Raw genomic sequence first — 12,883 nt, 5'->3', positions numbered from 1 at the left:
CATTATGTCTCCTCCATCTTCGATTAAATTGACTGATATTCCATCTTCTGCCGCTCTTCCCCGTTTCATATCTTGCAAGGCCCTTATGACCTGATCGCTAGTTACAGGAAGAGTCTCTGCAACCTTTTCATTACTGCTTCGAATGGAGGTATCGTGGTTCCTCTGAGTACTGTACAGGTCAGCACAGAATTATTCCGCTGCTTTTACTGTACCTTCGATGTTGTTGATGATATTATATATCATGCATCTTGGTTTGTCTTATGCCAAGTTTCTTTCTCACTGATGTTAGGCTGCGTCCATTTTTTGCGGATTCTTTAGTCTTTGTCACGTTATAACTGTGAATATTGTAAGCACTATTAACGTACTTCTTCGTTTTTATTTGTACATAGCCATCATCATCTTCGCTGTTCTATTTCTTCGCGCATGATCTGGGTCGAGTGGTGAACAATTTCGGCATTCCGGCGGCACCGGTTAGTGATGGAGTGTACTGGGTGGACGAGATAGTTCACTGCAGATGTTTGCTGCACAATGGTCTATGGGCCAATGTAGCGTTGAAGGAACTTCTCACAGAGGCCTCGAGTGCGGACTGGAGTCTAAAGCAGGATTTGGTCTCCAAGGTGAAAATGGAGGTCCCGGCGTTTGTTGCCGCAGCGACGTTTGCGCTCAGCTTGGGTAGCTTCTGTGCTTTGCCGGGCGATTTGACGGCAATGTGCAACTCGAGCAGCAAAATCTTCAGGAAGGGACGCGTTAGGCGAAGAAGGTGCCAAAAAGAATTCTCTGTCGAATATGGTGGAAGGAGATCGTCCATACACAAGGAAGAAAGGGCTGTAGCCGGTAGTCCGTTGAATAGCAGTATTATATGCGAATGTCACAAAAGGAAGAATTTTATCCCAGTCAGTGTGGTCAGGACTGATGTCCATGGAAATCATGTGAGACAGCGTACGGTGGAAGCGCTCAGTAAGGCCATTGGTTTGCGGATGATAGGTAGAACTAGATTTGTGGACGGTATCAGCGGCCCGAAGAACTTCATCGAGAACTTGGGAAATAAACGCCTTGCCACGGTCACTCAGAAGAACGCGAAGAGCCCCGTGGCGCAAAACGATGGAGCGCAAGAAAAAGCCAGCGACCTCCGAAGCGGTACCGGATTGCAGAGAGGCAGACTCGGTATATCTTGTTAAATGGTCGATTGAAGTGACAATCCAACGGTGACCGGAAGGTGTCAAAGGCAAGAGACCATATAAATCAATTCCAACAAATTCAAAAGGTGCGTCCGGGCAAGGGAGATGTGGTAGTGAACCGGCCGGAGGGGATGTCGAGCGTTTGCGGTGCTGACATGACGCACAAGAGGTAATGTATTTGGCCAGCGTTGTGGATAGGCCAGGCCAGAAGCAGCGGGTCTTGATGTGGTCGTAAGTCTTGTGGAAGCCTAAGTGGCCAGCTGATGCGTCGTCGTGAAGTGCCTCTAATACTCGCAGGCGAAGGCAGCGAATTAGAACTGGGACCCACTGGCGACCTGTTGGGTGGTAAACGTAGCGGTGTAGCACGCCACCTTGAATGCGGAATGGTTGAACTTGGCGTCGCAAGCGGCTGTTGGGTGGTTCGGCGAACCCACTGAGGCGATCCATGAGAGGTCGACAGTAGGAGCTGGCCCGCTGAAGCAAGATGATATCAGAGCGTGATGAAAGCGTAACTTGGTCCGGGGGCGTTATCGAGAGCTGGTGTGAGGCCGGCGTAGCATCGGAACGACGTGGTGGGTAAGACGACGGCGCGTTATCTGGAGAGAGCGAGAGTGGGCAGCGAGACAACGCGTCTTCATCATGATGACTTTTTCCAGACTTGTATGTTCTTGTAAAGTCATATTCCTGCAAGCGTAGTATCCAGCGTCCTAAGCGTCCTGACATGTTTTTCATTGATGACAGCCAACAAAGAGCATGATGGTCGGTGACGATGGTGAAGTGGCGGCCGTAAAGGTATGGGCAAAATTTCTGAATCGACCAAACGATAGCCAGGCACTCTTGTTCTGTAATGGTATAGTTCCGCTCGGCTGGGGAAAGTGTTCGGCTGGCATATGCTATGACTTGCTCTTTAGAGGCTTCAATAGGTTGCAGAAGTACTGCGCCAATACCTTGTGCGCTTGCGTCAGTGTGGAGTATGGTGGGGGCTCGATCATCGAAGTGGCGAAGCACTAGTCCGGAAGTAAGATGTTGCTTAAGACCTTGAAAAGCTGACTGGCAGTCGTTAGTCCATGTGAAAGAGGTACCAGTAACCAGTAGCTTGTGTACACTCTAAGAAAAAAAGGACTAAAAGGGGTAGTGAGCTTAGTCCTTTTGGGGACTAACTGGTTTGCCACAACCATTAGTCCTTTTGGGGACGAACTGACATGGGATGAACTCTTACTCCCCATGCGCTTACTCCTTCGGGGACTAACAGTTGCCCCTGCCCGATGGTTCTCAAGGGAGTAACGGTAATTCGTTCCGATGCTCCGCAAAGGAGGAATTAATTAAATTAGGCATTTATACCCTAATAAAAAAATTAATGAGCCGAAAAAAAACGTGCCCGAGAGCAGGATTCGAACTCAAGTCCTCTCGCTCTCAAGTCAGGTACTCTAACCACTTCACCACGCCGCTTGTTTTTTTTTTTTCTTTATTGCATGGAAATATTGGTAGTGTCAAATCAATGCAGTTACATTACATATGAACATACACGCACACAAAACAAATTCACACACAGTATGCAGTCCAATGACAGTTCAAAATTCTGGCAAACAAACACAAGCGTCCAGACGCGAAATCCATTCAGGTACGGGATCATATGTAGCAACCACACTACGGACTTGAGCAGTCTCTTCACGGAAAATAGACCTTGTCGAGCGAGGTGGCTCGGCATGTCTGTCGATCATTCGACTTCTCCATAATGAATAAAGTCCTAATAGCATAAACAAATCGTATGGTGTATTACTGGCTGTCTTTTTGAAAGGAAGGAACCGGATACCATAACATGTGAGAGGAAAGTCTTTTTTGAGAGTTCTTTGTAGAATGTCCCAAAAATGAAATGCGTCACGACAAAGTATAAAGCAATGCTCTATTGTCTCGGGTTGATTGCAAAGTCTACAATTTGTATTCCAGGGTACGAACAGTCCTTTTTCCTGAAGCCACGTTTTAACTGGCAGTGTGGAGGTGTGCAGCTTAAAGAAAAACGTTTTCGCTGCAGGCGCAATGCACATTCTACGGACTCGGCAAAGAACATCTTGGCCAAATAGAGACAGATACGGCTTTCGGTACAGAGGTTCAGGGAAAAGGTTATCTATAAGTGCTACATTTAGCGACGTGCGATTAACGGTAAACGAATATTCAAGGGTGAATCGGGCTTTAAAGAAGGAAATAGTGTCGACAAGTTCCTTTAGGAAGCCCCATAACGGTAGTTCTTGAGCAAAGTTTGTCGTGACATAAAGAAAAGGGAGGTGTGACGCAAGACGTGCTCGATTAACTGCGAGCAGGAATGGATGACGGACATTTTTTAAGGTAAAATAAGCGCATGACCAATTGTCGCACAAACAAATGCACAAGACCCAGGCCTCCCTTTTCAAGCGGGAGAAAAAGGTTGTCCCTTCTCATGGCTTCCCATGATGAATGCCAAATAAAACATGCAAACATTCTATGAAATGCCTGGACATGGACACGTGAGCAGTGTAAGACCTGCAGAACATAAAGAAGCTTCGAAGCGAGAAATGTATTGCATGCCTTAGCTCTCGCAAAAATGGAGAGATCACGTCCCTGCAAGGTTGTCACCTTTCGACGAATAGTGGTTATCATGGACGTCCAATGAGGTCCACTATTACGGAAGTTATCGAGAGGTACTCCAAGATATCGCAACGGAGACTGATTCCAATGAATATTCGCGAATATAGAGGGAGTGAGTGCCCACATGCCTAGCCAAAAGCCTCTACTTTTTTCAAAATTTACAGTAGCTCCTGCAGTCTCACAGAAACGCAGGGTAGCGTCTATTGCCTTGGCAATGCTTGGCTTATCGACGCAAAAGAAGGCAATGTCATCTGCATAAGCTAGCACTTTAATTTCCTCATCGGCATACCTGTATCCTTTAATGCTCGAGTCGCAAAGCACGCTTAAGCAAAGCGGTTCTAATTATATGGCGAAGAGTAAAGGCGAGAGAGGACAACCCTGACGAACGGATGACTGTGCCTGTATTATATCTGAGAGCGTATGGTTCACAATTAACTTTGTAGTGCAATGTTTATAACAAAGTGTTACACCATTGTATAATACATCCCCTAACTGAAGATGTCGCAGTAGTTGGAACAAAAATTTGTGTTGAACCTTATCAAAAGCTTTGGCGAGGTCAATCTAGAGAAGAGCTACTTGATCCGTACTACCCTCTATGCACTCAAGGACTGAACGTGCGATATGAACATTTGTCTGTATAGAGCGGCCTCGAATTCCGCATGTTTGATGATCACCTACTAATTTAGTAATGACCGTTTGCAATCTATTTGTCAGTACTTTTGCCAATATCTTGTAATCCACGTTACACAACGATATCGACCTATATCCGTTTACCCTCTTTATTATTTCATCATCAGTGCTCTTTGGTATCAAGGTTGTGTGGCACTGATAGAAAGATGGAGGAAGCTCACCATATTGATAGGCTTCCTCGAAAAGCTGCTCAAGAAAAGGACACAGGAATTCCTGAAATTTTATATAAAATTCCGCACTAAGGCCATCAGGGCCAGGCGTCTTGTTTTTCTGAAGCGTTTCGATGGCAAAAATAATTTCTTCTCGAGTGATTGGCCCATCAACGGTGAGGCCTAAGTGCGGCATAAGCGAAATAAACTGATCAGCGTTTTCTTCCTATCCATTCTGAGGCTTAATTGCAGTGAAAAGATCTTTATAATGAGCTTCAAATAGGTTTATTATTTGGGACGTTTCTGTGTATATAGACCCACCAGACTCAATTTCCAATATTTGCTTGGAAAGCGCATATCGCTTTTCATCACCGAGAGCCCTTTTTGTGGGCTGCTCTTCTGTGAAGCGAGTTGTGCGTCAACGTACCATTGCTCCTTTGTACACTTCCGTCTCATATTTCTGTATTTGTGCGCGAACTGCATTTATTTCATCACTATACAATCCTGGTTCCTGGCTTTCGAAAGCTTGCAGCTTGTGCAGTAGATCATGAAGGTAATGCTTTTCAGCTTTTTTTCTTTGAGACAGCTCACATGAAATGGCAATCGCCTCATTTTTCACTCTATTTTTGAACATTTCCCATTGAGCAAACAATGGAAGCTGTTGACATTGTGTTATTTCTAGCCATAATTCTTTCACTTTGTTTACAAAACTTTCCTCTCGTAAAAGTTGTGTATTAAGTTTCCACAGTGCCCAGTTTGGAGCAAACTTGCGAAATTTTCGACGACCCCATGAAACAGCTACCAAACAGTGGTCTGTGAAAAATACAGGCTTCACGGCGTAGTTGTGGATGTGAGACCAGAGATTCGTCGAAACATACACACGATCAAGTCGAGCATGGGAGACGCCTTGAAAGTGCGTGAACCGCACCCAAGAAGGTGTGTAGGCTCCCACGTCTATTAGATTGTGATCTTCCGTTAACTGATGCAGGAAAGTAGCACTTGCATCATAACGATTAGTTAGGTATGAGTGATCTCTGGAATCACAAACACAGTTGAAGTCTCCCAACAGTACCAAATCTCTGTCAGTATCTAGGAGCGGAGCAAGTGAGAGGAAGAAAGCTCTCCTGTCATTAACTTTTGAGGGAGCATAAACGCAAATAAACCGCCAATAACGGCCATGAAAAGAGAGGTCACAGCATATAAGGCGGCCTTCCCCATCAACACGTAGCGACAATGAAGAATGATTTAACTGCTTTCTGATTAACAAAAAAACATCCAGCGGAAGCACCACATGCTTGGCTAATGCACACCTCGTAATCAGGCTGAAAAGTTTGCAGCGCAAGGTTGAAATCACCAGCAGACGATATCTTTGTCTCTTGCACTGCACCAACATCAACTTCATGCTGCCTAAGCACGTGTAGTAACTGCTGCTGGCGTCTTATATTCCTCAGCCCACGTACGTTGAGTGTCGCTACACATAAGGGGAGGGTGAAGGCGGTAGCCATTTTGCTCACCTAAAGCTTTTGTGTTTCATCGCCCTTGGCCACAGGTAAATCTGTGGTCTTGCTCCCTTTGGACTTCTTTGTGGCACTCTCCTGACTACGCTGATAAAACCGGCGCGGCACATTATTACCAGGAGAGGGAGGTCGCTGAGCAATAGGAGACACTTTCTCGGGCGCCTGTAGTGCACTTGCTGTTGCTTCGTCGTTGAATGGTGCCGGACGTTTCCCTGTCTGACTTATGTCCATCGCCTCTTCCTCTTCTTCCTTGTCATCAGGGGGCTTTTCTTTAAGGCTTGCTAGGCCAGGTGGGCAAACTGAGTCATCCTCGCCTGTAGCCTCGCTAGTATTACTTGGGCTGTTGTGACTGCTTGGCGTTGGCTTCAAGGACTCCTGGTCTTCGTCCCTAATGCCACCTGTAGTCTCTCCGGAGGCATCTACTACCTCTGTAGAATCCATGAGATGGTCCAGTTGTGGCTCGTCTGCGTTATATTGCCCAGAACGAAGCTTATGTATGTGGACACGCAGGCGTCCGCTGAGTGGCCAAATCGGTGGCACTGTAAGCACCTCGGTGTTCTGCATTGTCGACGAACGTGTCCCACACGCTTGCAACGAAGGCACAGCGGAGGCCTACCGGGGATAAGGACGAGGCGCTGGTGTCCATAAATGGACATAATGTGCGGTATTGAGCTTACGGTGATAGTGTCCTTGAGCACCAAGGAAACCTCCCTGTTTGTTGTCACCCACTGTTCCATACCAGTGCACCTCCATACTTCTCTCTCCACCGACTTCACCTGACCATAGCTCTGGAACGCCTCTTCAATGCGTCGTGGTTCAAGGTGAGGTGGAAGCCATAGTAATTTAAGCTTGATGTTTTTAGTCTCCGGATCTATCACCATGCACTTCAGCCCTTTGACACGGAACTCACCACAAGCGACGAGAGTTTGTTTTGCCGCACTACTAGCGCAAGTAACCATCCATACATGGCTCATTTGATACTGTCCGACACCTACAATATCTGAAGTATTCACTACCTCAAGCAGAGCGTCTCGGAAGTCAGGAGCACGGTATGGTCTGCCACTCAAGTCCGCATGAAGGAAGATAGAATTCAAAACGTCGTTACCGGTTGGTAGACGCGGGAGGACAACTTTGTAACTTGCATCTCCGTTCAAAAACGGGGTCGACGATCCTCGGCAGTGAGAGGCTAACGTTGAGTGTACTTGCAACCATAAGCGACTGCGAAAAGAAATCAGCCCGAGTATTCTTAGGGTTATTTAAACTGAGGCACTACGCCATGTATACGTGTAGCGAGCTCAAACGGGGCACCGAAGACGACAGAGAAGGGCAATTTCTCTGTCATTTAGCGTGTGCCGTTTGAGCTACACATCGCTTCAGTTCGCAACCTCCTTGGAACGGAAGGAATAGGTACTATTGACCAAGAAGATCTAGCCGTCTATCAATGACTTGCGCGTTTAATGTGTATCGCTTACTTATGGGGTGCGCACGAAGGGCATGCCTCTTCACATTCCAGTTTTAAGTTTCACGTAATTTTCTCACGAAGAGGCAAGGTGCTGCTTTGCATGTAGTTCAATAGACAATGCACTAACTTCGAACCATTCACGATTTATAGACAATACCCTTTTCACTGCATCGCTCCATGACACGGACGAAAACAGCGAAGTGCCTGGGGAGTAACTGTTGCCGTTCGTCCTCCCATTGCTCTCTTTCCGAGCAGGGACTAAACACTTACTCTCCGAAATTTGCACACGGCACGCACATTCATGCAGTTAGTCCTTTGAGGGACGAAAGCGCCCTTTTTAGGACTAACGGCGCAGTTACTCCCGTTTTCCCCGGGATTTTTCTTAGAGTGTAGAGGAGCTGATATTGCAGCAAAGTTGCGTATAAATCGACGAAAATATGACGCTAAGCCGAGGAAACTACCTAGATCTTTCTGTTGCGGGGGGGTGAGGAAACTGGAGAACAGCACTAATATTTTCGGGGTCTGGCTGGATGCCATCATTTGAGACGACGTGGCCCAATACTTTTATTGTCTTGCTTGCAAATTTGCATTTTTTATATTGATCTGGAGACCAGCATTTGCAAGGCACTTGAGAACTTCGTCGAATCGACGAAGATGTTGGCTGAAGTTAGACGAAAAGATGATAATATCGTCCAGATAACAGAGGCAGGTCTTCCATTTTAGTCCACGAAGTACGTTATCTATCACGCGCTCAAATGTGGCGGGAGCATTACAAAGGCCAAAAGGCATCACGTTAAATTCATAAAGTCCGTCTGGTGTAGCGAATGCGGCCTTTTCTTTGTCAGTCTTGTTCATCGGAATTCGTCAATATCCTGATAGAAGATCAAGGCTGGAGAAATACTTCGTCCCTTGTAGTGTGTCCAAAGCGTCGTCAATTCGAGGTATTGGATATACATCCTTCCGTGTGATATCATTGAGCGCTCGATAATCGACGCAAAAGCGAACGGAGCCATCTTTTTTTCTTTACCAGAACCACGGGAGAAGCCCATGGGCTAGATGAAGGTCGTATTATTTTCCGTGCAAACATGTCAGCAACCTGTTGTTCAATGACCTTTCGTTCGGACGGCAATACATGATAGGGGCGTCGTCGTATTATATCGGAACCATCTGTTTCGATGCGGTGTGTAGCCGCAGAAGTTTGGCTCAACACAGGGGAACAGCTATCGAAACAGGCTTTGGGCTGCGCCAAGACCACCAGTAAGTCTTCGGACTGCGCGGCTGTTACGTCAGAACCAAAAACGGCTGGTGGAGGGGAAGAATCATCCAAACCTGAGGTTGGTGCTGGCAATGAAGAAGGGCAAAGCGTGACTACAGAGATAGGTTGAGTGTCGGCGAGGGTTGCCACAGTCATCCCTTTCGGCAGCATCACAGGATCTGCGGTCGTGTTGCAAGCAGACAGAAGGGCACGGTCACGTGAAAACCGGACGAGATAGGCGGCAATGGGAATTCCGCGAGAAGTACAGCGCGAAGAAGGGACGACTAGAGTGTCTCCGTCGGCGATCTGACTGGATTTTACGGCTACAATGACTTCGTGACCAGGACGGAGGACGTAGTCTACAGCGATGGCCAAGTTCACGCATGAAAGTGAAGAGCCCGCAACAGGTGCAAGCGTTGTACCCGCGATATGGACAACTTCCTCTCTACATGAAATGACGGCTGAAGCAGAATGTAGGAAGTCCCAACCCAGTATAGGTTCATGGATACACGTTGGCACGATGATAAACTCAATGTGGTGGCGAATGCTGTCGATGAGAACACGAGCAGTACCCTGTCCGTCGGGGCGAATGAATGCATTATTAGCACCACGCAAAATAGGTCCAAGATAAGGCGTTTTTACTTTCCGGAGCCGTGAATACAGATCACTACAAAGAAAAGAAACGGCGGCACCGGTATTGATGAGAGCTGACGCGGGAACACCTTCAACAGTTACATAAAGCGTGTTGGCCGGGCGAACAGGATGAATTTTTGAAGACCGATAGGAAGCTGTTTCCCCTCCAAAAACTGCAACATTTAGTTTTTCGAGTGCTGGTCGGCAAGATGGAAAGTGGAGCGAAGCGGTGGTGTAGAGCGCCGGTAAGGCGAAGGAGAACGACGTCTGGCCGAACAGGAACTATGAGGCAGATTGGGAGCAGCTGGAGGAGACGGAGAATGCGGCTGAGGGCACGAATATGATCCACGATAGTAGGCGTCTGGTCGGCGAGTGCGGTCTCTCTCGTGCCTCGTCTTTCATCCTGCTGGCGACGGCGGCAGAAGCAAGATATATGGCCGCGTATACCACAGTAAAAACAAACCGGACGAGGTGGACGCCACTGAGGGTAGGATGGCGCAGCAAGTGCTCTGCCTCCCATCGAAGCCAAATGGTAATACGTAACGTCAGTAGGCACGGAGGTCACGGTAGGGGTAGGTAGCGAAGCAACATCCGCGTAGGTAGGGGTGGGGCGCGCAACCGGAGCAAGATGCGTCGTGGCTGTAGTCATCGCTGTCAACTCTTGCTTTACGACCTCGTGCAAGTCGAAGGTGGGTGTTGGGGCACTGGCAGCAGGTGAACGCCTCAGGTATTTGAAACTCTTCGCAGATGATGGTGCGGATAAGAGCAAGTAGATCTGAAGAATGGGGAACCTGAGGATCACTGCTGTCATGTTGATGACGAAGAGACTGCAGCTTGTCTAGGCGCTCATACGTGGAAGTGATATCTTGGACAGAAGCCGGATTTTGCACGATTAAGGCGTTGAACGCGACAGATTCAATGCTATTTAATATGTGTCGAACGCGTTCGGCTTCCGTCGTGCAAGGGTTCGATTCCAATGGAGTGCAGTGTGTACCGACCAGCGTTGGTTTGTGTGAGATGAAGGTATTGTGCTTGGCGGTGCGCGTCTACAAGTTCCCCAATTGTGTTGTGGAGGCCTAATTGTAAGAGTCGGTCGGTAGGTGTATTTAAGGGAAGGTGGAGGGCGACTTTGCATGCCCGGCGAATGAAAGCATCCATGGCGTCAGTTTCACGGCGAGAGAGCTTGGGATAGGGAGCGGAGTAGAATACACGGCTGAGTACAAAGGCGTGAACAAGGCGGCATAGATCACGCTCCCTCATGCTTCTGTGGTGGCCCGAGACCCGTCGGATGAGGTGCGAAAACGCCCCTACTCCCTGCTTGAGTCTCCGGAGTGTAGTCGTGTGCTTCGCATCACTCTGGATATGCATACCAAGTATCCTGAGGGTTTCGACCTCTGGTATCGGTCTACTGTCCAGATCGATAACGATGGGGGAGGAAGGCGAGTTGCGGTTCTTGGGACGAATGCACAGCAGCTAGGGCTTCTCTGGGGTACAAGAAAGTCCTACGCTAACTGCATAGCTTTGGGTCAGATTGGTGGCTGCTTGTATGGTGTCCTGTATGACGCCATCACTGCCATGGGTAGTCCATAGCGTAATGTCCTCAGCGTAGAGAATATGTTTCAGTTGAGGAACGGTTGCCAATTGCCGCGCTAGTGGGATGTGAGTGATATTAAATAAAAAACGGCCGTGGCTTAGCTTGGTTAAGCCTGGTGATTGCGAAGCAATAGTGTGTTATTCTCGGATCAGCTGGTAGTATGGCTGGTGGTAGTCTTGGGTTATGCTAGTGTAACGGCGTACAGTGAATTATCTAAGAGGAAGTCATCCGTCGAATCCGTGTATGCCGACAAACATTTCCCTCACCAGCGTGCCCATTACAAAATTTTCCAGTATCGATTGGCCGACGGTGCGGTAACACTCCATTTTCTCCGCGTAGTAAGATATGCCCACTCTGACCGTAGCGCCCCTTGTGAGAGGAGCGGGAGTTAGGCCGCCGTTGGTGGCTACCGCCTCGCCACGCGACGGCGTGAGATGGGGCCCCGTTTTTACACAGCTGGTGTGACGTCACACCGACCGTAGCGCCCCTGGTGAGAGGAGCGGGAGTTAGGCCGCCGTTGGTGGCTACCGCCTCGCCTCGCGACGGCGTGAGATGGGGCCCCGTTTTTACACAGCTGGTGTGACGTCACTCTAGGTCACGTGGTGTGACGTCACGCAGCGACGTCACGCTAAAGGTCAATGGTGCCTACCACCGCCTCGCCACGGAACGGGCTGAAGCGCGACCTAAAGTAGTGTTGCTTCGCAATAAAAAGGTGAGAGGACGGAGCCTTACAGGGTGCCTACGCTTTTTAGATAGTATGGGGCGTAGGTGAGCGGGCCGAAGTGAAGCTCAGCCGTGCGTGCTGTGAGGAATGCCTGAATGTAGATGTACGTACGTGCGCCCACATTCAGTGGGGAGAGTGCAGTCATGATAGTGTGATGTTCGACGCGATCAAAGGCTTTGGATAAATTCAAAGCCAGGACTGCATTGGTGTGGCTTGGAATGAGCAGATCGAAGATGTCATGGGTGATTTGCAACATGGCGTCTTGTGTGGACAAATGGGGGCGGAATTCCACCATGCTGTGAGGGTATAAGTCATAGTCTGTCATGTGCTGTGCGAGCCTCGCTGATACCACACGCTCGAAAAGCTTTCCGAGACACGAGGTTAGCGAGATTGGGCGAAGGTTTTGGAGTGTAAGTGGTTTGTTGGGCTTCGGAATGAAGATTACCTTTGCGTGTCGCTAGGACTGGGGGAGGGTGCCCTCTTTCCAGTACTGGTTGAAGTACTCCGTGATGGGAGTAATCGATTGATTGTCCAGATTAAGAAGCGTCGTGTTTGTGACCTGGTTGGGGTCGGGCGCGGAATCGGTGTGGAGAGTCATGAGGGCTGCTCTGACCTCCGCCTCTGTTATGTCGGTGTCGAGTTCGGGGTTCGGCTGTCCTGTGTATGAGGGGAGAGGAGATGGTATGCCAGGTGAGGTGTATGTGTCGCAAAGTGTACCCAAGAGAGCATCGGGGTTGTCCATATGTGTGTGTATGAGCCGGGTGACGTGGTGCTAGGTAGTGTTTTTTTGTTTCGATGGATCGATGAGGTGTCGGAAGAGGTGCCATGCCCGTTTGGTCAGTTTGTCGGCGATGCCGTCGCATACTTGCCCTCAATTTGAGCGGCGGAGCTCCTCCGAATGTAGTTGAATTTGGGATTGTAAAGCGGCTAAGCGTTTTTTTTTTTTTAGTATTCTGTTAGTTTACCCCGTTTCCACCTTGTTAGGAGGCTGTGGTAGGCCTCCCAGTGGTGGGCGAATCGGGTGTCTAGAGTTGGGGTATCTGTGGTGGTTTCTATCTG

At 48.6% G+C, this 12,883-nt stretch overlaps 1 protein-coding gene across 1 annotated transcript; it reads right to left on the bottom strand.

Moving 5' to 3' along the window:
- Positions 1-2,626: 2,626 nt before the first annotated feature.
- On the bottom strand, positions 2,627-12,080 carry LOC126520782 (uncharacterized). Its single transcript, XM_050169561.3, has 2 exons — positions 11,936-12,080; positions 2,627-3,423 (listed from the first exon to the last, which is right to left on the bottom strand). The coding sequence occupies exons 1-2, from the start codon at positions 12,078-12,080 to the stop codon at positions 2,750-2,752; spliced, it is 819 nt and encodes a 272-aa protein (XP_050025518.3). The 3' UTR covers positions 2,627-2,749.
- Between the last annotated feature and the right edge of the window lie 803 nt (positions 12,081-12,883).

This window comes from Dermacentor andersoni, chromosome 3 (genome assembly GCF_023375885.2).
Source record: "Dermacentor andersoni chromosome 3, qqDerAnde1_hic_scaffold, whole genome shotgun sequence".
Lineage (NCBI taxonomy): Eukaryota > Metazoa > Arthropoda > Arachnida > Ixodida > Ixodidae > Dermacentor > Dermacentor andersoni.
Note: the sequence above shows the minus strand (reverse complement) of the source record. Positions and strands in the feature narration are given on the sequence as shown.

What these genes read in the sequence shown, in the direction of transcription:
- LOC126520782 (XM_050169561.3), bottom strand. Translation starts at nt 12,080, where the DNA reads ATGTTGCAAATCACCCATGACATCTTCGATCTGCTCATTCCAAGCCAC. An exon ending in CCCACTGAATGTGGGCGCAC is followed by an intron (nt 3,424 to 11,935) that starts GTACGTACATCT and finishes ACTTTGCTCAAG; the next exon opens with AACTACCGTTATGGGGCTTC.